At 47.1% G+C, this 25,413-nt stretch overlaps 1 protein-coding gene across 3 annotated transcripts; it reads right to left on the bottom strand.

The window, feature by feature from the left end:
• Positions 1-14,911: 14,911 nt before the first annotated feature.
• On the bottom strand, positions 14,912-24,340 carry MRPS23 (mitochondrial ribosomal protein S23). Of its 3 annotated transcripts, none has more exons than XM_086686876.1 (6): positions 24,185-24,340; positions 23,524-23,694; positions 21,422-21,499; positions 21,071-21,197; positions 20,511-20,646; positions 14,912-15,178 (listed from the first exon to the last, which is right to left on the bottom strand). In XM_086686876.1, exons 1-6 carry the CDS (start codon positions 24,226-24,228, stop codon positions 15,168-15,170), a joined length of 567 nt encoding a protein of 188 aa, XP_086543002.1. In that variant the 5' UTR covers positions 24,229-24,340; the 3' UTR covers positions 14,912-15,167. The 3 variants fall into 3 exon arrangements, with proteins under 3 accessions (XP_086543002.1, XP_086543001.1, XP_025772952.1); XM_086686875.1 differs by lacking the exon at positions 14,912-15,178 and adding an exon at positions 19,586-20,132; XM_025917167.2 differs by lacking the exon at positions 14,912-15,178 and having other exon boundaries at positions 20,158-20,646.
• Between the last annotated feature and the right edge of the window lie 1,073 nt (positions 24,341-25,413).

The following is a 25,413-nucleotide window of genomic DNA, read 5'->3' as shown; positions in this document are numbered from 1 at the left end:
GTATGCCTCTCGTGCAGGGGAGTGGTCTCACCCACCGAAGCTGGCCAGTAGGGTCAGGATTGGACAATATCTTCAATGTCATGGTAGCAGGAGGAAACATGAATCTTCTAGCTCAAACTCCCTCCTCTGACTTCATTGCCGTAACACAGAGATCATGGGGAAATGACCATGGGCTTAGATAAAGTTACAGAAGAAGTGGCTGGTTAGGAAAAGTATTTAAAAATAAATTTTTTTAACAGTAGTAACAAGTAACACCTTTCCCTAGTGTCCACCTTTCCATTCCCTGAAGAGAAATAAATAGAAAGGAAATATTCTAAGACTGTGTTGCCCAAGATTCCACCAGTTCCAGAAAGAGGCTGCCTTCATGGTAACTGGGATGTTTATCCTGGTCAACCTGAAATTTCTACCATTTTAGATATCAGATTCCCATGAGTGTCTGACAGGGCCAGGACTAAGGTGAGGCAGGTGCCAAAAGTACATTTGTATGACCTTGAGAATGAGTGACTCCTTGAATTTGGGACCTACTCTGGCCCAGCCCTGGAGTTTGATCCTTTGTGTGGATACTGTGGTCTCTGTCCAGACCCTCTCTGCACCCGTTCTAGCTACTGAGACTATCAGCTGATGATGGCTTCTGGCTAACATCCCTCACTGGGGGTCACTGTAGCCCAGGGAACTGCCTTGCCCCAAATCACACCCCTTCCAGAGGGCAGCCTATGGCCAAGGACTGACTAAGGTGGGGGTGCAAACACTCAGCCTCCTTTTTTTTTTTTTAGGTTTATTTATTTATTTTGACAGAGGGAGCAGGGGAGGGGCAGAGAGAGAGGGAGAGAGAGAATCCCAAGCAGAGAATCTCTGCACTGTCAGCACAGAGCCCGGTGTGGGGCTTGAACTCACAAACTGTGAGATTATGACCCGAGCTGAAGCCGGACGCTTAACTGATTGAGCCACCCAACGGCCTCCATTTCTCAACTGGAAGAGTTCTGAAGAGCTGTCCCAGCTCCAGAGTGCCAGGACCTCAGCTCCTGCCACCAGTCAAGAAGTACGATGCCGCACTGTGAGTGCGGAGCCTGCTTGGGATTCTCTCTCTCTCCCTCTCCCTCTCTCTCTCTGCCCCTCTCCTGTTCTCTCTCTCTCTCTCTCTCAAAATAAATAAAAGAAAGAAGAAAGGAAGGGAGGGAGGGAGGGAGGGAAGGAGGGAGGGAGGGAGGGAAGGAGGGAGGGAGGAAGGAAGGAAGCACAGTGGCAAGGGGGACAAAAAGGCAGCACAATGCCTGGTAGGCCCCATCAGATCCTGGAGGTTCCAAGGTCCACACTTTGGACATCTCCATAGAGATGGAGCTAACTTACTGTACGAAGCAAGTGAATCTGAACAGCTCAAAGAACAGTCTGCCATGAGTTCTGTCTGCTGAGATTGCCCCTGTTCAGGGCCACCCATCCATCCTCAAGTTGTTGAAAACATGGGCTACTGATGGCTCAGAGCTTCATGCTGGAAATTGCTTTACCCGAGGTGCACCCCCGCCCCGGGGATGGCTCTAGCAATGACTAGTTGAAGGGGGATGGGGATACAAAGGCCCATCCCCATTACCTGGGGAAAACTTTGAAGGGCCACCCCACTTGCAGAGTCTTTGTACAATTAGCTGAGGTCTCCATGGCAACCACACTGGGGGACATCTTCTCCCTCTGTCTGATCCTGCCTTCCTTGCCCCCTTCCAGGTGTATCTCCAGAGAACAACCCTAATTAAGGGTTTACATGTGGCTCTTCATCTCAGAGTCCGCTTCCAGAGAAACATCCCCAGACTCAGGCTGAGGTATTAGGAAACTCCAACGATGTGGACTTGGTTCCCTGACACAAGGAACCCCAACAGTTGTACAGCAACCCATTGATCGACAGTTAAGCCTTAGATCAATTTTCAGGTTGGCTGTTTCCAAACTGTCCCCTCTCACCAGGGTTCAAGGAAACTACCCAAAGAAAGGAGAATGCAGCCTAAACCACACTTCATTGGTGAATTTCACTCACATGCCCTTTTTCCTCACTTTGAATCATATGACTCAAGAAAACTTTAAGTATTAATAGTAAAGCCTTCAGCAAGACAAGGACGAACCCAGGGACATCTGCTAGGGAACACAACCAAGCTTGTCCTTCTGAAAGGAAGGGAAGAGAGATTAGCAATTATGATGTCTACAGGGGGTTCAGTGTTATACAGGAATATTTTTAGTAAATGACAGAGAAAAACGTAGAAAACAGGCTGATTGATTGACAGACAACCCAATTTTTAATCTGGACATCTTTAATAAATTCTGCAATGCAGGATTATCAATCTTATCTTACCTGGATTTCTACTTTCGCAAGGAGATGCCCTTGATTTTAGAGGCCAGAATAAGTGGCTTCTTTGTCAAAAGGTTCACAGTAAATGGCCAAGCCTGAGCAGCTCTGAGCCAGCCCCCAGGAGCCAAATCTCATCACCTTTTCACGGTAAAAGAGTTTTTCTGACTAGTTACACATAGGGAATCAATCTTTCTTACGTAAGTCCTTCTGGACTTAAATACAAGCAAAATGCAAATGCCAACTTCACCTGGATGTGGAAATGCAGTTCTAAGGAGCCAAAGTCACTGTGGCATGTTTCATGTGTCAGCACAATGAAAGCTTTTTCCATCCGGGATCTTTTTTGGCTCCTTCAACCCTTGGAATCAGGTGCAATGCTATTATTATCCCCATTTTGTTGATGAGCAGACTGGGGCTCTGAGAAGTTAAGTAATTTGCCCAAGATTATGAAATGTATATGGGAGAGCTGGAACCCCAACCAACCCACCTGAGGTAGAGCCCGTATTTTTAACTGTGATGTTTTAGTCTGATATCCTACAGATGTTTAGCAATGTCATATAGCATTATAGCCATAGCATCATGTTGCTTACATTTCAGATTTTAACACTTACATATCAAATGTAATATTATATTTTCTATGACAATTTAAAAATGTGAGGCTGTATACTTTTTTTTTTTTTTTTTTTTTTTTTTTTTTTGCAAAATAAGGGTGTGGTATATTGTCTGTTGTCTGTTTTCCAGATTTTTCAGTCAATTTGTCTATAGGTGTTTCTTGCTTCCATATTAATGACACTTTTCAAATTATAATTTTTTAAAGTCACAAATAAAGGCCAAAAGGAAGTTCTATGTCTGACATGAGGAGTGGGAAGGAAGAACAGTGGATAGATAGCTGCATATTTGTTCTGTAACAACTTCTTCTTTATTGTTCTCTGCTCTCCAAAGATATCTTCAAACTTACGTTATTTGTTTAAACATAGTAAGAAGGAAAAGTCATTTATTGTCTGTAGTCTGATGGCTTCATATTGAAAGTCTTTATAGATCTGCTTCTATTGTCTGTTTTTGCTGGTTCTCACTCATGGAGTCATGTTTCCTTGTGTGTCTGGTTGTCACTGACCACAGTCCAATATCTTAAAAATAATTGATAGGAATAATGTAAGACCTAATGGAAAAGTACCTATGCCCAAAAATCTGCTTCTCTAATGCATGAGAGCCATACCAGCCTGGGCCCAAATTAAACCAAGTGCAAGGCCTGAAATTTCCTGGGCCAGGACAATCTGGTAATTGGAACCTTGTGTTGTAATTCTGTGTGGCAGGTGCTCCATTTCCAGATCTCCCTCACCCACCTACCTCCTTGGACCAGCTCCTGGCCCTCTCTTCCCATTAGGCTACAAGGCCACCCAGGATCAGTAACCCTCAGGGCAAAATCAGCCTCTGTGCCCACTCACCTCTTTATTCCTACTCTTCTGTCTGTTGACCTAGTCATTTCTTACCGTTTGTCAGCAATACTATTTAAGAAGATTTCAGAAGTTATTTTATGTAGTGGGAGAGTTGGTCCAGGTAGTTTACCTTGCCATTGCTAAGAAGGTTCATTCTACAAGTTTCTCAAGAAATAACCAACTCAGCATGCCTGGGAGGCTCAGTCAGTTAAGCGTCCAACTCTTGATTTCAGCTCAGGTCATGATCTCATGGTCATGGGATCCAGCCCCGTGTTGGGCTCTGGGCTGGGCGTGGAGCCTGCTTGAGATTCTCTTTCTCCCTCTGTCCCCTCCCCTGCTTGTGCACATGAGCACACGTGCGTGGTCTCTCTCTCTCAAAAAAAAAAAAATAATAATAATAAAAGTCAGCACCTGGGTGGCTTAGTTGGTTAGGCAACTGAGTTCAGCTCAGGTCATGATCTTGCTGTGCATGGGTTCAAGCCCCGTGTCGGTCTCTGTGCTGACAGCTCCGAGCCTGGAGCCTGCTTCAGATTCTGTCTCCATCTCTCTCTCGGCCCCTCCCCCGCTCATGCGCGCGCGCTCTCTCTCTCTCTCTCTCTCTCTCTCTCAAAAATAAACATTGAAAACAATAATAATAATAAATAAATAATAAAAACGAAATAAGCAACTCAAAACAAATTTGGGACCCTATGAATACCTGAGGTTTGATTTATGTGTCTTAAAACAAAATAATCAAATTTTCAACAAAGCATCCTTAATTGCGCTCACTGAGGCCTGCAGTTCACAGCCGCACTGGTTTAGGGTCCTCAAAGGAAGGGGGTCTGGAGGTGGGAAGGGAAGACTGTAGGAGTCCCCACAACATCAGGTTCACTGGGTCTGCCACTGAGCCACTGTGCAACCTTGGCCAGTGGCGCCTGTCTTAGCTGGTTTTCTCAACTGGAAAATGAGAAGAAGAAGAAGAATGTCTATCTGACAACGTTGTCGTATGGACTAAACGAGATTAAATAATACATGCAAAGCCTTTAGCACAATGTTAAGTGTCTGATAAACATGATGATTATTATTATCCCTAAGACGCTGATGTCCTCAGACACACACGCACACACACCCTCCCCGGGCTGCCCCATATTCCTCACACGTGCACGTAGATCCAGTCAAGAACCACTGCCTTAGTTAATGATGATTTGAATAAATCACTCAATTCCAGCGGTCTGGTTGCTAAGGACATCATTCTGGAGGCCTTAAAGGCAGGCCTCCTGGATTTTATCTCCCTTAACTCATTCTGTGACCTACAAATTGAAAGGACGACAATAATTCAGACGTGGAAAGGGCCTCGAGACCCCCTGATGAAAGGTACCCCTGCAACCACGTGGCAGGTTGTGCTGTTGTGATAAAGCAGAAGGCTGTTTGAAAATAATCAAAAATTCTCTCAGGAAGCCCAATTATATTTTTACATCAAGAATCAAAATGCCAGTGCCGCAGACTTCAGCCTATCATTCACAAACCTTTTATCCTGTAATTAAGCCAGATCTGCTGCTGGGCTAATTCTTCCCTGAATGACACCACCCTTTGAGCCAGCCCGTATGTCGGCAGAAGACTTCACTCTGATGATCTATTACACCAATACATCACCGCGGTGAGCTGCCTCCTTAATGATTTATCCATAACACATCATCAGAGTGAGCCACACTCATAATATATTGCTCAATAAGTCTGCGGTAGCCAAGGGGGAAAGCCACGAACAGCGGCCAAGTCCGTGACCTTACATGGTTGGTGTCAGCGTGTGGGGCCCATGCTGGGCTCCCCCTTCCTCAACAAATGTTTATGTAGGCGGGAGGGCTCTCGTGCCGATAGGCTTTTAAAACATGAAGAACCATGACCTTAAGAAAGTCTTATAAATCCTGAGCAGAAAAGCCCCTCAGTGGGCAGTGGGGGCTACCCTTCTAAGCCTGTCAAGTAGGTAGAAAGCATTTTCTTTAAGCTCTTACTTGGAAGGCCAGGACCACTGCACTGCACAAATCCAAAGGGCGCCATTCACATCGCAATCTGTGCAAATGGTGCCCCCTAGAGTTGTGCAATGTGCAGCCCGAGCCACCTCACACGACCGCCCTGTAGGAGGTCCTGATTAAGAGCATAGATTCTGGCATCAGACAGCCTCATCTGAGTCAAGGTTCTGGGAATAACGGTCCTACTCATGGGGTTGCTATGAGATTGAACAGGATAATGTATGCAGAGCCCTATGACATAGGAAGCACTCAGCCAACATTAGCACGACTGGTAGCAACCTTAATGAATCCTGAGAGCCAGGAAGCCTGTAGGTCAAGGCTGGGGCAGCAGGCAGCCCCTGGGTATTGTGCTCTTCATTCTGTGGGGTCTTGTTTCATTGGTATGTATTTATATCTCGCATCATTCAAAAGAAAAAGGGCCAATGCTTCCCTTTGGGCAAGAGAATGCTTACAGAAATACATACTACGATAAAAATAAGTAGATGGGTGGGGGGAGGGTGCCTGGGCGGCTCGGTTAAGCATCTGACTCTTGGTTTCAGTTCAGGGCCTGATCTCATAGTTTCATGAGTTCAAGCCCCGCGTTGGGTTCTATGCTGACAGCACGGAGCCTCGTTGAGATTCTCCGTCTTCCTCTCTCTGCCCCTCCCCTACTTGCACTGTCTCTGTCTCTCTCAAAATAAACTTTAAAAAAAAAATGTAGATAGGGACATTCAGGGAAAGAAAGATTTAGCAAAATTTAGGCAAAAATGGTGCACCAAAATGGCACTGAGAACGGGCCGGGAAGGAGCAACGGGCACACTCACGCACTCAGGCAAAAGTGAGATTTGGCACAGCCATTCTGGGGAGCACACTGGCATTGCCCAGAAAAGTAAAGCTGGGCACACCCTACAGCCCAGCAATCCACTCCCAGGTGTGTGCCCCGGCTCAGAGGAACTCCGTCTTGCACCCGTGCACAAAGGAACCGATGTAACAACGTTCCCTGCACCATCCTGGAGACAGGGAAAAAACTGGAAACGCCCACCAATAGGAAAAGAAATATGTAACGGTACTAGCCAGCTCTTACATAGTGCGCGCTGTGTGCCAGGCATGTTTTAAATGCCTCACATCTGTGACATCATGTAATCTTCACATCAATTCTCTGAGGTAGGTGCTGTCATTTGCCCATTTTATAGCCGAGGAAACTAACGCATAGAGAGGTTAATTTGCCCAAGGTCGCAGAACTAGTAAGTGGCAGAGCTAGGATTTGAACCCTGGCATTCTGTCCCGGGGCCAAGCTCTGAGACACCACATAATCATTTGTCTTCTCTTCCAGGTGGAATACTACACGGTAGCGAAAAATGAATTAACTAGAGCTACACGTGTCAGCACAGGTAAGTTTCAAAACATAAGCCTTGGGGGTCCTGGCTGCCTCTGTGGGTGAAGCGTCCAACTCGTGATTTCAGGTCAGGCCATGATCTCATGGTTTGTGAGTTCCAGCCCCACACTGGGCTCTGCTCTGACAGTGCTGAGCCTGCTTGGGATTCTCACTCCTCTTTCTCTCTCTCTCTCTCTCTCTCTGCCCCTCCCCTCTTACTCTCTCTCTCTCTCAAAATAAATTAAAACCTTAAAAACAAAAGCATACTCCTCGAGTAAAACAAAAAATTACAGAGCAATACATATAATATGAAACCACTTACAGAATGTCTTTAAATATGTAAAACAATACCATATGTTTGTTACAGAGGCATATGTTTGGAGAAAAATTATTCTTTTTTAAATAGGAAGGGAGAAAGCAAGTCCAGGAAGAGCCCTCCCACAGGGCTGGGAGGAGGTGGAACGGGGTCAGGACCAGGTGCTCAGAGGCCTGCGTTTGTCTTTGCTAAGTTCTACGTCTGAAGCTGGGTGGCGGGACATTTGTTATGTATTCCCTGTCATTTTTGTACACCTGATCTATTTCATAATTATCAAAACACAGCCATCATAAGTTCCTATGCGACTGTGAGCTGCATGTGACCGTCAATTCAGCTCTGAATTGACTCACAGCCGGAACTAGGAGGGACCCTAAGGTGCCAGATTGGCAGAGACCACGACAATAAATTACCCCCGTAGTTCAGAAGCAACACGGGTTTCCTTTGAATCAAGATGTAACAGGAATTTCATCCATGCGTCACCACAGTGGAAAAGATGGTTAGTAACAACATTCGTACAGAAATAAAAGGGGGGGAAGGGGCATCAGCCATTTTCTAGCATCCCCCAACGCATGCCAATGGCTTCATGTGAGGGCGGGACTCAGAAGGAGCTGCTGTATGAGGGCCCCTCTCTATTGCCAGCGTCTGGGACATTTCCAGAGCAACAGGCCTGGGTGAAGCAGCAGGGAAGCAGGCAGACTCTAGAAGGCATCCCCTGGAGGGGAAGGAAATAACCTCGACTCTGGGCAGTTCTCTCCCTCAAACGTCTGCTCCTCTTGCTGGGACACGTTGCTGTGGACACGGCATCCAGGCGGCCAGCGTCTCTGCAGGCTGAGAAGGTCCCGGCCCTGGGACCAGAAGGCATCCACCCTTTGCCTAGTGTTGCTGGCGATCACTCTGACTTCTCACACCTTGGGTCCATCCAGCTGTGTTTAAACCTTTGGTTTTTACCCTCATCGTATAAAGTAGGGAGTCAAGAGGTAGTAGATGGAACAAGAAATAGAGGCGTAAGTACTTTACGTGATTATAATATTGTGATTTGTAAAAAGACGTGCATACTGGTCTCTGCCCCCAGCTCCTAACACAGAGCTCCTGAAACCCTTGTAATTTCCTGCGTGGACAGGAGTGTCTTTTGTTCTAATGAGGTGACTCTGCGTGGCTCCTGGATGAGGGCTGGTCGCTGGAAAGCCCAAGCCGAAATTAGAAGCTTGGAATTTTCAGCCCTGCCTCCCATTCTCTTGAGAAGTGGCGTCAGTGATCAATCACGCCTGCGTGATGAAGCCTCCTTAAAATCCCAAAAGCACAGGGTTCTGAGAGCTTCCAGGTTGGTGAACATGTGGAGGGAGGCTCTGGGAACGTGTCGCAACCAGAGGGGGCATTGGGCCTCCGCACCCCTTCCCCCATACCTGTCCCATGCATCTCTTCCGTGTGGACATTCAGCTGTGTCCAGTGTCCTATCCTTTAATAAACTGGTAAATGTGTTTCCCTGATGCAGCTGCTCTAACAAATCAATCGAACCCAAGGAGAAGGTCGTTGGAACATGCAATCGGTAGCCGGTTGGTGAGAAGTGTAGGTGATAATCTAGACTTTCAACTGGCATCAGAAGTGCGTGTGCGTGTGTGTGTGTGTGTGTGTATGTGGGTTGAGGGGCAGTTTTGTGGGATTGAGCCCTTAACCTGTGGGATCGGACACCATGTCTGGGTAGTGTTAGAATGAAAGTAAATTGTAAGCCACCAAGCTGGTGTAGCAGACAATTGCTTGTTGAGGGGACAACACCCGCCCCCACCCTTGCCCCACCACATTTGGTGATCAGAAATAAAGTGTTTTATATGGGTGGTAAAGGAGGGTCATGGGGAGGAACGCAGTAGGGAGGAAGAACCGGGTTTTCCCTGCACAGGAAGGTGGAAAACCAAGTTTTCCCTTACGGAAATGTTCCAAAAGTAGAGGAACCGTGTTAGTTTCCTGGGGTTGCCAGAACTAATCGCCACAAATGGAGTGGCTTAACACAACAGTAATTTCTCTCGCACAGTCTGGAGGTCAGGAGTCTGAAATCAAGATGTCAGCAGGGCCGTGCTCCCGCTGGAGGCTCCAGAGAGATTCCTGCCTCGCTCTCCCAGCTCCGCCCCCCCCCCAAAATGGTGGCTAGCAACCCCCGTCCTCCTTGGCTCGTGGCTGCACCACTCCAATCTCTGTCTTCGTCTCCACAAGGCTGTCTTCCCGCTTTGTGAGTGTCTGTTTCCAAAGCTCTCTATCCTTACAAGGATGCCAGTCATTGGGTTTAGGGCCTGCTCTACTCCACCATGACTTCATCTTTACTCGATTACATCTGCAAAGACCCTAATGCCAAATAAGGTCACACTCGCAGGTATCAGCAGCTTGGACTTCAACGTATCTTTTTGAGGGGGAAGGGAGTACACAGTTCAACTCCAAACAGAACCTTAATAGGTGTGAATAACAGAGGAACTAAAGGGGGGAAATACCACAGTGGAAGGAAGAGAGAATCTAACTCACCTCACCCTCCTCCATCATGGCAGAAAGCGAGGACACACTGGCTGCAGTAGGGGGTATAAACTGATGGGCGAAGGTAATCACCAGAAGCACCCAAACTGAAAATAGTTAACCCTGGTTGGCCCCAGGGACAGGCAGAGAGCCCATTCAGGGGACTGTGAGGAAATTTGAATATGGACTGACGATTAGGTAACATTACAACATTACTGTTAATTACCATTTTGTCGGGCTTCATAATGGTAATGGTCTTGATGTAAGAAAAGGTCTTATTTTTCAGAGAAGAAAGCTGAAGCCTTGAGTGAGACAGGTTATGTCTGGACTTGCTTTAAAATATAGATGGGGCGCCTGGGTGGCTCAGACTCTTGATTTCAGCTCAGGTCATGATCCCAGGGTTGTGGGATCAAGCCCCACATCGGGCTCCACTGCGGAGCATGGAGCCTGCTTGAGATTCTCTCTCTCTCTCTCTCTCTCTCTCTCTTCCCCCCTCTGCCCCTCTCCCCCACTCACATGTGCTCTCTCTCTCTCTCTAAAAATAAAATAGAAAACTGGGGCACCTAGGTAGCTCAGTCGGTTAAGCATCTGACTTCAGCTCAGGTCATGATCTCATGGTTCATGAGTTCAAGCCCCATATCGGGCTCTGTGCTGACAGCTCAGAGCCTGGAGCCTGCTTTGTATTCTGTGTCTCCCTTGCTCTCTGCCCCTCCCCCGCTTGTGCTGTTTCTGTCTCAAAAATAAACAAACATAAAAAAAATTTTTTAATAAATTAAAAAAATAATATAAAATATAAGAAATATATGGATAAGCAAAATCTTTGGAAAAGATCGAGAGAGCAAATAGAAAAAATATTAATAATGGTTACGTCTACATGATGAACATATGGAGGATTATACCATTCTCTCAACTGTCATAAGTGTTTCCACCATCAAAATTTTAAGGCGGCAAGAGTTGAAACAAGTACTTGGGGGGCACCTGGGTGGCTCAGTCGGTTAAGCGTCCGACTTCAGCTCAGGTCACGATCTCGCGGTCCGTGAATTCGAGCCCTGCATCGGGCTCTGGGCTGATGGCTCAGAGCCTGGAGCCTGCTTCCGATTCTGTGTCTCCCTCTCTCTGCCCCTCCTCCATTCATGCTCTGTCTCTCTCTGTCTCAAAAATAAATAAAACGTTAAAAAAAAAAAATTAAAAAAAAAAAAAAGAAACAAGTACTTTGTAAGTCTTGGGAGGCGCCTTCTCTCCCACTGCAACTCTTCTTGGACCCACAGACCCAACGATCAGGGCTTCCAAGGCCTTGTACTTCAACCTCCTTATTTTACAAACGGCCAAAAAGGTTGAATGACTTTCCAAACTCACACGGCCAACGAGTGGGATGAGTTGGGGCCGGCCCGGGGTCTCCAGGAGTCCCATCCAGGTCCCCGGCTGCTGTCCCATGCCATCTCCTGCCTCAGTTGTGGGCTGAAGGAGCTATTTTTCAGTGTCAGTTAACAATGGAGGCACACTCAGTTCTTTTTTTTTTTTTTTTTTTTTAAGGCAGACATTGCCTACGGGTCACTGGGTTCTCATATATAAGAAATCTTGATTATACCTGAAAGCTCTATTCTCTTCAACACGACAGTAAAGTACGTTCAGGTCCTTTATGCCTTAAAGTAACCCCTTGGAGGCCTGGCAAAGTGTGTGTCAGTTGAGCCACAAGTATCTGTCATCTATCTTCCACTGACATTAATTATAGTATTAATTAACTTCATTAATATTATTATATAACAACTATAATCAACTCTATTATAATAATATTATAACATAGTTATTAATTATAAGACAACTGCATGGGGGAACTAAGTCCTTCCTTTGAGACTTTCCTAAATTTGACCTTTTTGACTTTTACAAGTATTCAAAGTGGCTCTTTTCAAAAAGCCACGGTAGGTGTGTCGATCAATAATCAAAAGGAAAGGAATAAACAGCTCCAACCTTGAGAACACGCGGCATTGGAGAAGGCCAGGAGAAACAGGGCTGGACTGCAGCAGGACCGTGGAACATACTGGTACCCTCTACCTGCCTGCAGTTCAGATGACCCGACCCCTCCTACTCTTCTGGCTTGTCTCCCACGGCCCCTTTTTCTTCTCTCACAACCAAAAGTCGGAAAGTTAGGGATGGGGCAGGGTGGCCAAAGACCAGCTTTGCCTTCTTAGGATTTCAGTTGGAAACTTTCTGGGATTAAGCTGGCTACCTCTTGCTCTAACCTCAGGGGCCCCGGCAGTGTGGCTGGACCCGGAAACCAGGAGCTGAGGCTCATGCATGCGCACTGAGGTGAGCCAGGCACTGAGCCCGCGCTTTCCCAGCCTGAAAAGGGAGACCCTGCCTGCGCTGAGTCAGCTCAGGGCTGCGGCAGAAGTGGTAACACAAGCCCATCGGCCCTTGAGTTATACCTTTAAGGGGCTGGAAGCCCCCCGAGGAGCCAAAGTGACATATATGCCAGGGCAGGGGAACATGGTTCCCAGCAGGGGGCCAGGCCGGAAGAAGGGATGAATTCCAGCAGGGCAGGGGGGCCGTGACCCTCTGCTGCTGAGATAGAGCAGGGCCGGTTCACCTCACCTGGCAGGAGCCAAGGGAAGCGGGTGATAAAGCCCAGGATCCAACTGTCTTTGTGTTTACTATTCAAGAGATAATGCCGAGCATGTTTGGGATTGAAATAAAGCACCGAGGAGGGGGTTTGAAGAACAACCCGGCATTTCCTGCAGAATTCCTCAGCAAACAGAGATTAGACCAGTCACCCTCCCCGCTGCCGTTCCTCTCCTGAGTCCACAGTCTTGGGCTCTGCTCTCTTCAGGCGGGAAGCCCAGCCCCAGCAGCTCCATAGCCATTTTCTTCTGCCCGGCATCTTTATTTTGTGTAACTGCAGAAGGCTTGCGTTTACAAAGTTCTGCCACAACCAGCACCTTCTTTGTGTTCTGCACCCCCAAAACATCCTTGGAGCAAGTACTAGTATCCCTACTGTAGTCAGGGAAACCATTCATTTGTTCATCCACTCACTCAACAAGCACACTTTCAAGGATCTATCAGGCTCCAGACCCTGTGCTGGAACTGAATGCAGCTCAGAAGGGCTAAGTGACTTGCCCGAAGTCACCGTCACACGAGGAGCAGCAGTGCCACGATTGGAACCCAGCTCTTTCGACTGAGACCTAAAAAGGAGAGAGACCAGAGCTCTGCCTCGGTAAGGTACCTCGGTGGCACCCTCAGCCCTTGTGTCCTCTAGCCTAGCATCCCAGGTGAGCAGTGGTGGAGGGGCCCCACGGGCCGCCTACAGACAAACCAAAGTCAAATGGAGTGAGAGGGGCACAGGACAGTGGGAAGGACATAAATAGATCTTCCTGGCTTTCCAGACCTCATTCCCATGCCACCCACCATTTCAACCCTGACATCCCCCCTGTCCTTCACTGGGAGGAGGACCAGAGGGAGTTCCAGAAACTCCTGCCCCAACTGTTAGCAGCACTGGACCCCAGAAACAATGTCTTCTGAGGTTGGAGCCATTTTCTTCTGCTGGACCTCTAGGTAGTGACCTCTGGCTTCCCTCCACAATCTGGGGAGATGGGGGAAGGAAGAAGGGAGCAAAGTCTACTGCGAGGAGGGCGGAGGGGGGCAACAATGAGGAAGAAGAAACAGAAGGAAGGCCACTAAGACGTTGGTTTCTACTCACTCTCTGTCTCTCTGCCTTAAAAAAAATTTAAAAAAGGCAAGTTTTCCAGTGAAACCTACCAGCACTGGGTAACCTCCAATAGTGGACGAGTTCCCAGGTTGTTCTTTAGTTTCCTCCTTTTTTTTTTTTTTTTTTTTTAATAATTGTTTGATTGATTGTCCGATTGATTGGTTTGGCGCTAGAAGTTTGGAAGGAGATAAAAGAGATAGCAACTGCTGTGGGGCGGGGCCCAGAAAAGAGAAGCGGTTAGACAAGTAGCTGGTGAAAAGGTACACAATCCTAGTTTTTTGTTCCTTCTCTGTTTTAATATAATGCACATTCGCCTCCACCCAGTGGGAAGCAACAGTTGCTGAGAACCTTCCAAGCACTGAGAGGAAAGACTGACTCCGTGCCAAGAACTTTGTTCCTGCTTTTATTTAACCCGCATAGCAACTTGATGAGGGAGATGTTAGGACCCCTGCTTTACAGACAAGGGAACCAAGGGTCAAGTTATTCACCAACTCCCCTAATGGCACGAGACAAAGCAATCAATCAGGGCTTCCGTCCCAGGTCTGACTCCACAAGGCCTGGGTTTTTTCCACTGGCCCACACTGCCTGCATTGCTCTCCCGCCGACCTCCGCAGCAAATTCGCAGATTCTGTCATTGACCGGAGAAGGTTAGGAAACACTGATCTGAGCAGTCTGTAGGGGCTCCGCACAGTTAGCGCTCTCCTCTCTGGCTCCCATGATGGCGCAGTGTCGGTTTCCCCCTGCAGGCTTTTGTCATTTGTCCTGTGGCCTCTCTGCTCCCATCTCTACCCTATCCCAGGCACCCGAGGACCTCGGCTTCCTAAATCTCAGCCAGAACGGTATTTTACAAGGACACTCGCCAACCTTGAAAGGCAAGGTACCCCGAGGCAAGGTAATAAAATTACTGTGGCTGAGCAGCATGAGCGCAGCGCCACCTAGTGGTTCTTGGGCCAACGGTCCCTGGCGGTGACATTTTCAAACAATCAATATCTCATTATTAACCATAATCACAACCTGATGTTTACTTTTGGAGAAATGTTCAGCGGCAAGGGATACACATGCACTTTTCTGCATGTTTCAGAGGCCTGCGATCTAAATGCCACAATGACTATTAAACAGTGTCCTGCCCGTGAGCAAACAGGAGGGAGCAGAGATTGATTGTATATCTTTTTCATCTAAGCTACTCACCAAAAACAAAGCATCCGTTGAAGCCACTGACCTTTCACTAACTGCTGGAAGGAAAATGCTTGATAAATAATAAATAGACCACTACTGGATGTTGCTTAGAACCATCTTTTAATTAAAAGAACGGAACAACTAGAAGGTCAGGTGACTGACATTTAACTTCCAGTCCAAGAAAAGCATCAATCCAGACTAAAACTATATCCAAAACGTAATTTCATTGTCAGCTACCATTCAGCAAAAGTCCTCTTCCTGTGATACGTCTGGCCGGAGAGGTCAGTGCTGGTGACATCTTGGAGAAGAGGTAGCACTCACCTTTGCCGCCTCCTTTGCCTTCCCCTAGCAACCTTTTCATTTGAGTGCTGTAGCAAAAACAAAAAACAATGGTCGCGTTCGGCATCTCCCCAGAAACCGCTCCAGCACCAGACTCACCCAGTCACAGACCCAGATGCCCCACGGAGCACTACCCTAGGAGTGACACGGAAGCCATTTCCCATCTTGCCCACGGGAAGGCAGGTGCCCTTCCTCCACCATTCAAGGTGACCCCAAGTGGCCCACTGAACTTGCTCAGGCATCCATCTCACTGAGCACCGGCAAAGCTTCAAAACACGTGACCAACCCCGCCAGTCAGTCCTCTACCTTTTGGCTGTTCTGGAAGAGAGCTCAGGAACATGGAGACCCAGAACAAAGTCATAATCGCATGCCCCGGCCCACGCACACACACATACACTCACCTTTCCTCATTCCCACCTCCGCATGCCTCTGAGGCAGTACCAGCACCTGTCAGAGCCACATCCTGTCATATGCCCTAGTGCCCTGGTGGTCAGGAAAACTGACAGCCCAGTTCAGAGCCATACTTGGTCATAGCTGTGTGCCTGTCTGGATTCCCAAGGGCAGAAGTGCTAGGCTCAGAGAAAATCTTACCCTTCCACTTGAATGATTTTATGTTTTTATTTTATTTTTTTACACTTGAGACATAGAAAGAGAGACAGCACGAGCAGGGGAGGGGCAGAGAGACGGAAACAGAACCTGAAGCAGGCTCCGGGCTCTGAGGTGTCAGCACAGAGCCTGATGCGGGGCTCGAACTCACAAACGGTGAGATCATGACCTGAGCCGAAGTCAGATGTTTCACTGACTGAGCCATGGAAGCTGTAGGATGTTTTAAGTGGCAAGCCACCATTTATTTACAGGGAAGGCTATCATTTTAATAAAATCAGGAATCCTATGGGAGCACTGATTTTTCTGTAAAACCACTTTCATTATCAGAAAACATGACACTAAATATTACACAAAATTAGAAAAATACTAGGGCTTGCCTTTTAAGGACACATGATCAAGAATCAGGCCTGCTGAACGAAAGGAAACGAAGAACTCTATAAAACCTTGTGAATCCAAAACCACTTTAAAGTCTTGCTACGTAGACGATGGAAGATGTGGGACCTATTGCCTTTGTTGGCTTTCTTGTCCCTTCTGCCCTTTAATTAAGAGGATTCACCTGGTTCAGCCCCCAGCATCTCGTACCTCTCTATCCTGCCCTTGGAGAGCTCATTCATTCTCCCACCTCCAACCTTTACCCTGTGCTAGGGACTTCCTCCCCATCTCCCAGACATCTAACTCATCTCTATCTGCCACTTGGATGATGCAGCATCACCCCCTAACTCAGTGTGTTGAAGACCGCCCTCTTCCCAACCTTGCTGCCTGTTAGTGAGGCACATATTCCTCTGGTCACTCGGGTTTGTGACCTTAGAACCCGCCTCCAACTGGGATGGCTGCAGAGACCAAGTCTGACGGGCCTCCTCTTCCCTCCCTCTCCCTTCCCTGCGCACTCCGCCAATCCCATTCTTTGGATCACATCTGAGCAAATCTTCCTTCCACCTGACGCTGCTTTCACTACATTACTTCCTGCTCAAACTTTCTTACAGCCAACGGAACAACTCTGAGTAGTTATTGGGGCCACGTGGTCTGATCCCAGCCTGTTTCAAACCTTTTCCCACTACTCCTCAAGAGTAATAAAAGCATCTGTAATATTACAGGTGAGCTTTACAGTCTGTCTCAATTTCCACAACACTATCTAGAAGCCAAAGAGGCAAACATTACCCCTATTTTGTAATCTGAGACTGTGATAGGCACGAGGTCACACCAGCAAAAACTGGAGGAACCAGAGCTAGTCCCGGATCTTCAAACTTGTCTTCATAAACTGCACTGTAACCTGGACGTGGACCCTTCTTGGCTTGAGTTCAGCAGACCCACATGGAGGGCCTGCTCTAGAAAAGCTCTGTTTAGGGGCGCCTGGGTGGCGCAGTCGGTTAAGCGTCCGACTTCAGCCAGGTCACAATCTCGCGGTCCGTGGGTTCGAGCCCCGCGTCAGGCTCTGGGCTGATGGCTCAGAACCTGGAGCCTGTTTCCGATTCTGTGTCTCCCTCTCTCTCTGCCCCTCCCCCGTTCATGCTCTGTCTCTCTCTGTCCCAAAAATAAATAAACGTTGAAAAAAAAAATTTAAAAAAAAAAAAAAAAAAGAAAAGCTCTGTTTAATGCTTTAGTGGGTACAAGTAAGAATTTCCACACTTGTTTACACTCTGGATGGGAAGAGGGACCCTGGGGCTCCTGGGCAGCTCAGTTGATCAAGTATTTGACTCTTGATTTCTACTCAGGTCACGATCTCACAGTTTGTGAGTTTATCCCTGCATCGGGCTCTGCTCTGACAGCATGGCACCTGCTTGGGCTCTCTCTCTCTCTCAAAAATAAATATACATTAAAAGAAGAAAAAACTGCCAGAAAAACAAAGGGAATGGGAGGGGAGGGGAGGGGAAGGGAGGGGAGAGGAAGGGGAAGAGAAAGGAAGAAAGAGGAACCCTGGAATGACAACCAGGTAAGCAAAGACTGTAAACAGCAGGCCAGGTGTGCCAACTGAATGATGGGCATGAGTGCGGCCTGGAAGGGACTCCATAAGGGACTTGAGATCTGACTTGAACATCAGCTAACGTTTCTGAGCAGACATCACTTGGAAATGGCAGTGAAGGTACAGTTTCTGAAGACCGTGGTGGCAGGGAGGGCACTCCTGGCAGAGGAGACAGCATGCATTCTCCAATTGCTCCCACCTTGCAAGGCCCTCTGTGCATATTCCTGAACTGGTCCAGACCTGGCTCCTCCCCCCAGCTCTACTGTAATTTTCTATCATAATTTAAAAGGATTCCTGTTCATCTTATGGCTTCCAAAGTCACTCTGGTCTCCCAGCTGGATTTTAAGCTCTTTAAGGCAAGAATGAGGTCATACTTCCATTCTCTCCAAACATCCCTATAGGGACCAGACGGTGGTTTTTGCCCCCACAACTGTGGGGAAGAGCTCTGAAATCCCCGATAAACTTCACGACTTTCACCGTGTTGACCACTGAGATTCAACCTAAAGGAAGTTTGCCATAAGGGCTAGTCTCTCTCCCTTCTATCAGGCTTAGGGTGTCCTCACAGAAGAATCCTTGCCTGATTTAACAAGACTGGAATGTACTGGTGAGGATGTGGGGATACAGGCATCCCCCTATATTGCTGGCAGGAGTAGAACTGAGCAGTTTCCATGCAGGGCAATATCAGAAGTAAAGACGAGCTATTCCCGAGTCCAGCAGCACCACTGCTAAGAATGCACCCACAGCAACACTGGCCTGTTTACAGCACAAGAAAACACACAGCCACTTTTGTCACCTTGGCACGCACTAAATCACTGTGCATCCATACAGAGGATGGGAGCAAATGAGGTACAGTGTCCCCATGCATATGCCCAAAATATTTCTGAACAGGGAATGGTGATGATGGTGGCCTTGAGGGAGCAAATAGGTGGCTGGGAACAGGTTTCGGAAAGGAGACCAGCTTTTTACCTTTAAATCTTGAACCATGTGCATGTATAGTTTTTTTAAAAAAGTACGTGAAGGGGCTCCTGGGTGGCTCAGTCAGTTGAGCGTCCAACTCTTGGTTTCAGCTCCTGTCATGATCCCAGGGAGTGTGGGATCAAGCCCCATGTCAGGCTCCACCCTAGGTGTGGAGCCTGCTTAAGATTCTCTCTCCCCCACTCCCTGCCCCCTCTCCTTGGCTCACACTCTCTCTCTAAAATAGAAAAGTATGCAACAACTTTCTAAAAATGTTTTCATCGTTATGGCAAAGAAACTGCCTTTTAAACCCCAGAAACCTAAGGTTTAGAAAAATAATGAGTGACTCTCTGACTGTTCCTCTGAGAGCACGATCATCTTTTCCACCTGCTTAAGCCCTCCTCCCAAGGCCTGGCACTCACTGGTTGTCTATGGTTGTTGAATGGATGAGATTTACTTTCCCATCTAAAAGTAAAGCATCCCCAGGGCGCCTGGGTGGCTCCATCAGTCAGGCATCTGACTCTGGATTTCAGCTCAGGTCACGATCTCCCAGTTTGTGGGATCAAGCCCCGTGTCAGGCTTTGCACTGGCAAAGTGAAACCTGCTTGGGATTCTCTCTCTCCCCCTCTCTCTGCCCCTCCCACCCCTCAAAATAAATACACTTAAAAAATAAACAAGTAAATAAAATAAAAGTAAAGCATTCCCAAACAAGAGGAATTGCCAAACAGTGATAAAGGTGGCAGGAGGATGCAGCGTGGCTGAAAACTGCTCCCAGTCAGTGGGTTCGAGCCCCGTGTCGGGTTCCGTGCTGACAGCTCAGACCCTGGAGCCTGCTTTGGATTCTGTGTCTCCCTCTCTCTGCTCCTCCCACACTCATGCTGTCTGTGGCTCTCTAAAATAAACATTAAAAAATAAATAAAATAACATAAAATAAACAATTTATGAAGCAGCTTATTACTAGTAGCTGAAAACCACTGGCCTGATCACAAATAAAAGGGCTACAAACTGAAAGGAATATTTCACATGTTCAGTAAAAGATATGAAAATGAAGAAAGCAGAACAGTTGATAAGGTCGTGTAAGCACATCACACCACCAGGGAGGCAGGTGAACACTGGTGGACAACAGCATCTAAATTAGCTGGCCCCCTCTTGGCAATCCAGGTATCTACAGAGAGGTCCTCTGAGTTCAGTCTTTAGCTGGATGTAATCACTTACTCACTCAAATCTTTACTGAGCAGACTACTATGTTCAGGCCTATGCTGTCTCCAGCACAATCTATGAAATTAAAGTTATGGTTCTGACCTTTGTCCATCGTCAGTGATAGATTCTCACTCTTACTACAAAGCACAAGTCAGCTTAGCCTCTCAAGTTGAAGATCAAGATAGTTCCAGAGCAAAATCTAAAGATTATCTGCAGACAGAAACAGTTGGCCCAGGGAACATACCACATGCACAAGTAAAAGCCTGATGGAAAAAAGACACCAGAGGATCAAATAGAGCCAACCCACATGTTAACACAGAAATCCAAGCAAACCTACTCAGACGAGTCTCATTCAAACAATACTTACAAAGGTTTCCTTATGCTATTTACAATTTTAAAGTAAATTTACTTTATAAGCAGCCAGGGAATTCTTTATTTAATACCATCCTAACATAAAAGTTCATTCAAACCATGAAACTGAGTTTTATGACAACCTAGAAATAGGAACTGAAAGAAGGCAAACATAATGCCTTAGAGATCAAGAAACATTTACACAGTTCCACTGTTAAAAACAGTTCAACATTCATCCAGTGAATACAGTTTGGATGTCAGTATACACGTTCGTCAGGGAGGTGAGAGACCTTTCGACTGTTCCTCAGATGGCTCCATATGCTGGCCCTGTAGAGCTTCCGGCAGAGGCTTGTTGTTTTCCAACACTGTTTGGGATTTCACATCCGAAGGTTCAGATTCCCAGGAAACGTGACTACCTGCCTTTTGCTTAAAAGACCAGACAGAAATATGTCACACAGATGCTGTCATTTTCACTCCACTGACAGCTGAAGCTATATGACTAAGCACATTCTATCACAGAGTCAAAAACGGAACATTTATATTCCAGGTCAGATTCTATTATAACAAGCAACACACATGATAAAAATCTCTACAGAACCATAATTTCAAAAGTCCTAACGACAACTCACTTGTTCCAAGCAGCAGTCATTATCACAAAATTTCAGTGTATATACGTGTGTGTGTGTGTATGTGTATACATTTTTTCAAGTTTCAGTATATTTAATCTACCAGTATTTGACCCGGTGTTCAGGGACATAAACCAAGGTTGGGGAAGGAAAACCAAGCCTTCCTTTAACCTCTAATGAACAGGCAGTTAATCTAACAACAATTTTAATAACAAAATACTCACAGTCCTTGCTTCTCCTACTCGTCTTAAAATGACACCTTCTGCCAATAAAGCCTTTCCTGTTTCCACAAATAATTTCTCTTCGTCTGTTTCTCCAAGCTTCTGTAGCTCAATGTACTTCTCCACAAACCTGGAATTCCAAGCAGTCACATCTTAGGTCTGTGCATGGAGAGTCATCAAGATGTGCTATTACACAACATCAAGCGGCTCAACAGGTCCGCCTACAGGAACATCTTTTTCCTCAAGTGGAATTCAATGAAACTCCTCACACTGGGAACTAAATTCCTTACAAAAAACAACAACAACAACAACAACAACAACAACAACCAACACAGGACCTGTAAAATGGCTTACTGTTGACAGGTAGACTTGAAGTTTGGATTGAACAGATCAAAAGCTTTCTGACCAGATCCATAGGCCGAATAAAATTTCCTAGAAAATACAAACAACACAATATAAATTTCCAACTACAGATCACGGCCAAGAGCAAAGTAAATAAAAATTACTAGGCTAAGCATAAGCTTTTTTTTTTTTTTTTTTTTTTTTTAAGTAATGCATATGGTAAATATAACAAATGTTACAAAAAGGTAGCCAGTGAAAGTGACATTCCTGCTCACCTCCTCCCACCCCCAGTACCCTCCCAGGAATCAATACCAATCTGTTTCTTCTGCATTCATCCAAGAATATTCTCCTAACATATAAGCATATACACATCTATCCTTCCCTGTTCCAAGCTACGTAATTTAACCCAAAGGACAGGAAACACTCTAGTACATCTTGCCTCTTCTCCTTTTTTTTTTTGTTTTTGTTTCATTCACCAAGTTTATTTTGAGTCTTACTAGGCATTGTGTTCAGCCCAAAAAGAATCAAATATTGAAGAATATTTCTATTGCCCTGGCTTGAACTATATTAAATTTGTTTGTGGTGTTATAATCTTTATCAAAGACATCAACTAAAATATCCAGTCATAATAAAAAGGTATTTACCAGGAAAGGTATTTCTAGAGGAAATAAAAGGAGTTTCTCCATGCAATATTTTTAACTATCCAAGGGCAAATCTGAGTCTTGGAGAAAATTCTTCTAACTGAGAGAGCAAGACAAAGATCACTAAGTTATTTTAATTAAAGTGATTCACCTGAGGACAAAGGGACAAATTCTATGGAAGACAGAACCCCAGATTTCAACTCCTGTTGTCAGTGGTGGATTCCACCTCAGAATGAGAAGGGGCAATTCATATTCTAAGCTAAGAGCAAATAACTTTAATTAAGCCTTTGCCTCTTCTCCTTAATAGTTCTTTTTTTTTTTTTTTTTTTAACATTTATTTATTTTTGAGACAGAGATAGAGAGAGAGCATGAACAGGGGAGGGTCAGAGAAAGAGGGAGACACAGAATCTGAAACAGGCTCCAGGCTCTGAGCTGTCAGCCCAGAGCCCGACGCGGGGCTCGAACCCACAGACCACGAGATCATGACCTGAGCCGAAGTCGGATGCTTAACCGACTGAGCCACCCAGGCGCCCCTCAATAGTTCTTAAAGATCATTTCAAATCACTGAACTTTTCTGTTTCCAATCCTTTGCTACTCTAGAGAGTGCTGCAATGATTACCTTTATCAATATTTCTTAGTACACTATGCAAGTCTGGAATAGATTCATAATAACAGTACTATTAGCTCAAGGTATGTGCATTTGCAGTATGGCCTTGCAAACTGCCAAATGCTTCCAAGTGTATGCAATGAGCCTGCGCAGAAAAGTGCTGGCAATTTAATACCCCCAAAGATCTCATGTCCTACTCTGAAAATTTCCACGTAGAGCAGAACATACTTGTTTTACTACCTCAAGGAGAGTCGGGGGCAGGGAGGGGGGTGGAGAGGAGATTCCTCAAAAGAAAGGGGCCTGGACCTCAAATGAGAATATAATGACTTTATAAGTTTTGTTTTCTTATAACCAGAAATAGAGATAAGAATAAGGTGTATTTATTAAATTGACTAAAGGACAATCCCTGATCTTAATATTTAAGAGAAGTGGAATCCTACAAATTCTAGGTACTAAAAACTGGCATCAACATTTGAGGGAAAAAGTTCTTCCACTGAATTCTCAGCAAGCTCACTTCCTTGAACCCCAGAGTCCTATGAATAAAATGGAGACAAAATACTGTAGGGTTAAAGTAAGGCCTAAATGAGAGAATGTTTTTGAGGGTTTAGCATAGTGTTAATCCATGCACAGAAACAGGCAGCTATAATTGCAATGATCAGTCCGTTGCTGAGCTCCAGACTCTACTTCCCAGAACTTGTTTCTCTCACATGTGGGAGGGGCACTGGTTCCCTCACCAGGCTAGATAGCCCAGACCTTCTCCACAGGGAAAGCCCTGACTCAATTCCTGGAAGTCACCCGACTGCTAGCCAAACCTTTCCTTCTGAAATCGCGCTGCCTCCTGTCCACCACGGGGGCTTTGCACTCACGCTCTAATCCGATCCTCGGGGTACAAGATGTCCTGGATGGCAGCTTTGGCTTTGCCGTATCTCAGGCGGGGCCTTCGGAAGACCGGCTCTCTCAGTGGAGGAAAAGCGTTATATATGTCAAACCAGAGGGGCTTCTCCTTCAACACCCCAGCCCGAATCAGGTCCCGAGTCCTTAAGGAAGGAAAAATAACGAAGGTCAGCCAGTTACAACAGCCCGTCTAAGCCCAAGAATCAGTCTAGTCACAGCCTGGGGCATCAGTGGGATTGCGGAGTCCGAAACACAGAACCGGAAGGAGGCCGCAGCACGGGTGTTCTATTTTCTCAGGTGCGTCCCACGCCCCCTCCCCCCCTCCCCGTCCAGTCAAGGAAAATAGAGGCTCCAGCTGGGCCCATCAGCATCTTCCTCCCCTCCTCTTCCCAGAGACCTCCACCCCAGCAGGGGGAGAGGTGCAATCTTGAACGAGAAAGGTACATTCGGGGAGTGATGTCAAGTACACCTATTCAGAGACGGCGGACAGCACGAGAGGGCCTCACCCGGCTTCCACTCCGCACTCTGGAGAATGCCTCGCCCTACTCACACCCACCCAGAAAAAGCGCGGCCGGTCGAGAGCCCCCATCCCGGGGGAGGCGCCCTCAGCCCACCCCGCCTCCGAGCACACACCGCGAGAAAACGCTCCCCACCGTCTGCAACCGGCTCCCCGCCATGGCAGGCGCCTCGGATACACACGGCCAGCGGCTACCGGAACCGGAAGCGCCCGCGGCGGCGAAGGGGGCGTAGGCTGCTGGCCGAGCAGAGGATCGCGGCGCTCTCTCCGCAGCCCCAGCCGGAGAGCCGAGCCAGGCAGAAGCAAAGGATGGGCCGAACTGGCGCGGCCCTCGGCTCCCGGCCAGATTCAGACGGGAGCACTCGATAGCCGAGACGAAAGGAAGGAAGCCGGCCAGAGCCGGGCAGAAGCAATAAATGACCGATCTCGAGGAGGGATTCACGCTGGTGACTGCTTTACCCTTTCTGGCCTTGCTGAGCCACCCAGTCTGGAAGGTGGGGCGGCGCGGAGGGAAGACGAGGGGGAGGAAGGAGGGAGGCGCAGCCTACGTCCGGGGAGCCAGCCCGGCCAGGACACACGTAAAGGCACAGATAGAGGTCACGCTGGCGCTGGGCCCGAACTGCGCCTTATCTTGCTTGGAGCCACAGACTCCGCAGAAGGAAACCGAGGCCGGGACGGGCAGTCACTGGCCTGGCGTGACACTGGGACGGGCAGGCACTGGCCTGGGGTCACACTAAAGCTCAAGCGTCTGTCCTCCGTGCCCTGCTGTGCAGCGCGCCCCGTGAGTCCTTAGGCCCTGGAGTGCCTCCTGCATCTGCTCCCTTCGGGATGCGCCCGGCATCTAGTGTTTTCTCCGCGGGAGGCGTCGCGGGCTCGCTCCTCCGTGGGGCTGGCAAAGCGAAAGTGAACGAAACAAATTCCCAGACGGAGACCCAAAAATCTGGGAAAGGTAGCCTCTCGGGGTTACTTATTGGTCCAAGAATCGTGCTTCGGGTAAAGTACCCCAAAGAAATGAAAGCACAATTTCTTTCATGAGGATGTTTGTGCAAGGATCGTCACTGCACTGGAGGAAAAAAATCAAATGGAAAATTATGGTTCTTGTGTCCCATGCACTCCTATGCAGCTGTTAACAATGAACAAGTTATATCCACTTGTGAATGCCCATGACTTATAGTTAAATGAAAAGGGAAGTTGCAGAGAAACATCTTTTAGTGGGATCCTAACCTGTTAAAAGAAAAAAGAAAACACCTGTACGTGTGTTTGTGTTTCTATGAAGATAGAAACTACGTAGAAGGCCCACAAGGCTGTGAACCTTGGTTATCTCCAGTGAGACTGCCAGAGAAGA

The sequence above is a fragment of the Puma concolor genome, chromosome E1 (assembly GCF_028749965.1).
Source record: "Puma concolor isolate L17-30 chromosome E1, mPumCon1.1.hap2, whole genome shotgun sequence".
In the NCBI taxonomy this organism is placed as follows: Eukaryota; Metazoa; Chordata; class Mammalia; order Carnivora; family Felidae; genus Puma; species Puma concolor.
This window is presented reverse-complemented; position numbering and strand designations above follow the sequence as displayed.

Excerpts from the sequence above, each read along its gene's own strand:
- MRPS23 (XM_086686875.1), bottom strand. The coding sequence starts at position 24,228 with ATGGCGGGGAGCCGGTTGCAGACGGTGGGGAGCGTTTTCTCGCG. Across the intron at positions 23,695-24,184 it reads GTGGGGAGCGTTTTCTCGCG|GACTCGGGACCTGATTCGGG; the intron begins GTGTGTGCTCGG and ends TCCTTCCTTAAG. Across the intron at positions 21,198-21,421 it reads TTCAAGTCTACCTGTCAACA|GTTTGTGGAGAAGTACATTG; the intron begins GTAAGCCATTTT and ends TTGGAATTCCAG.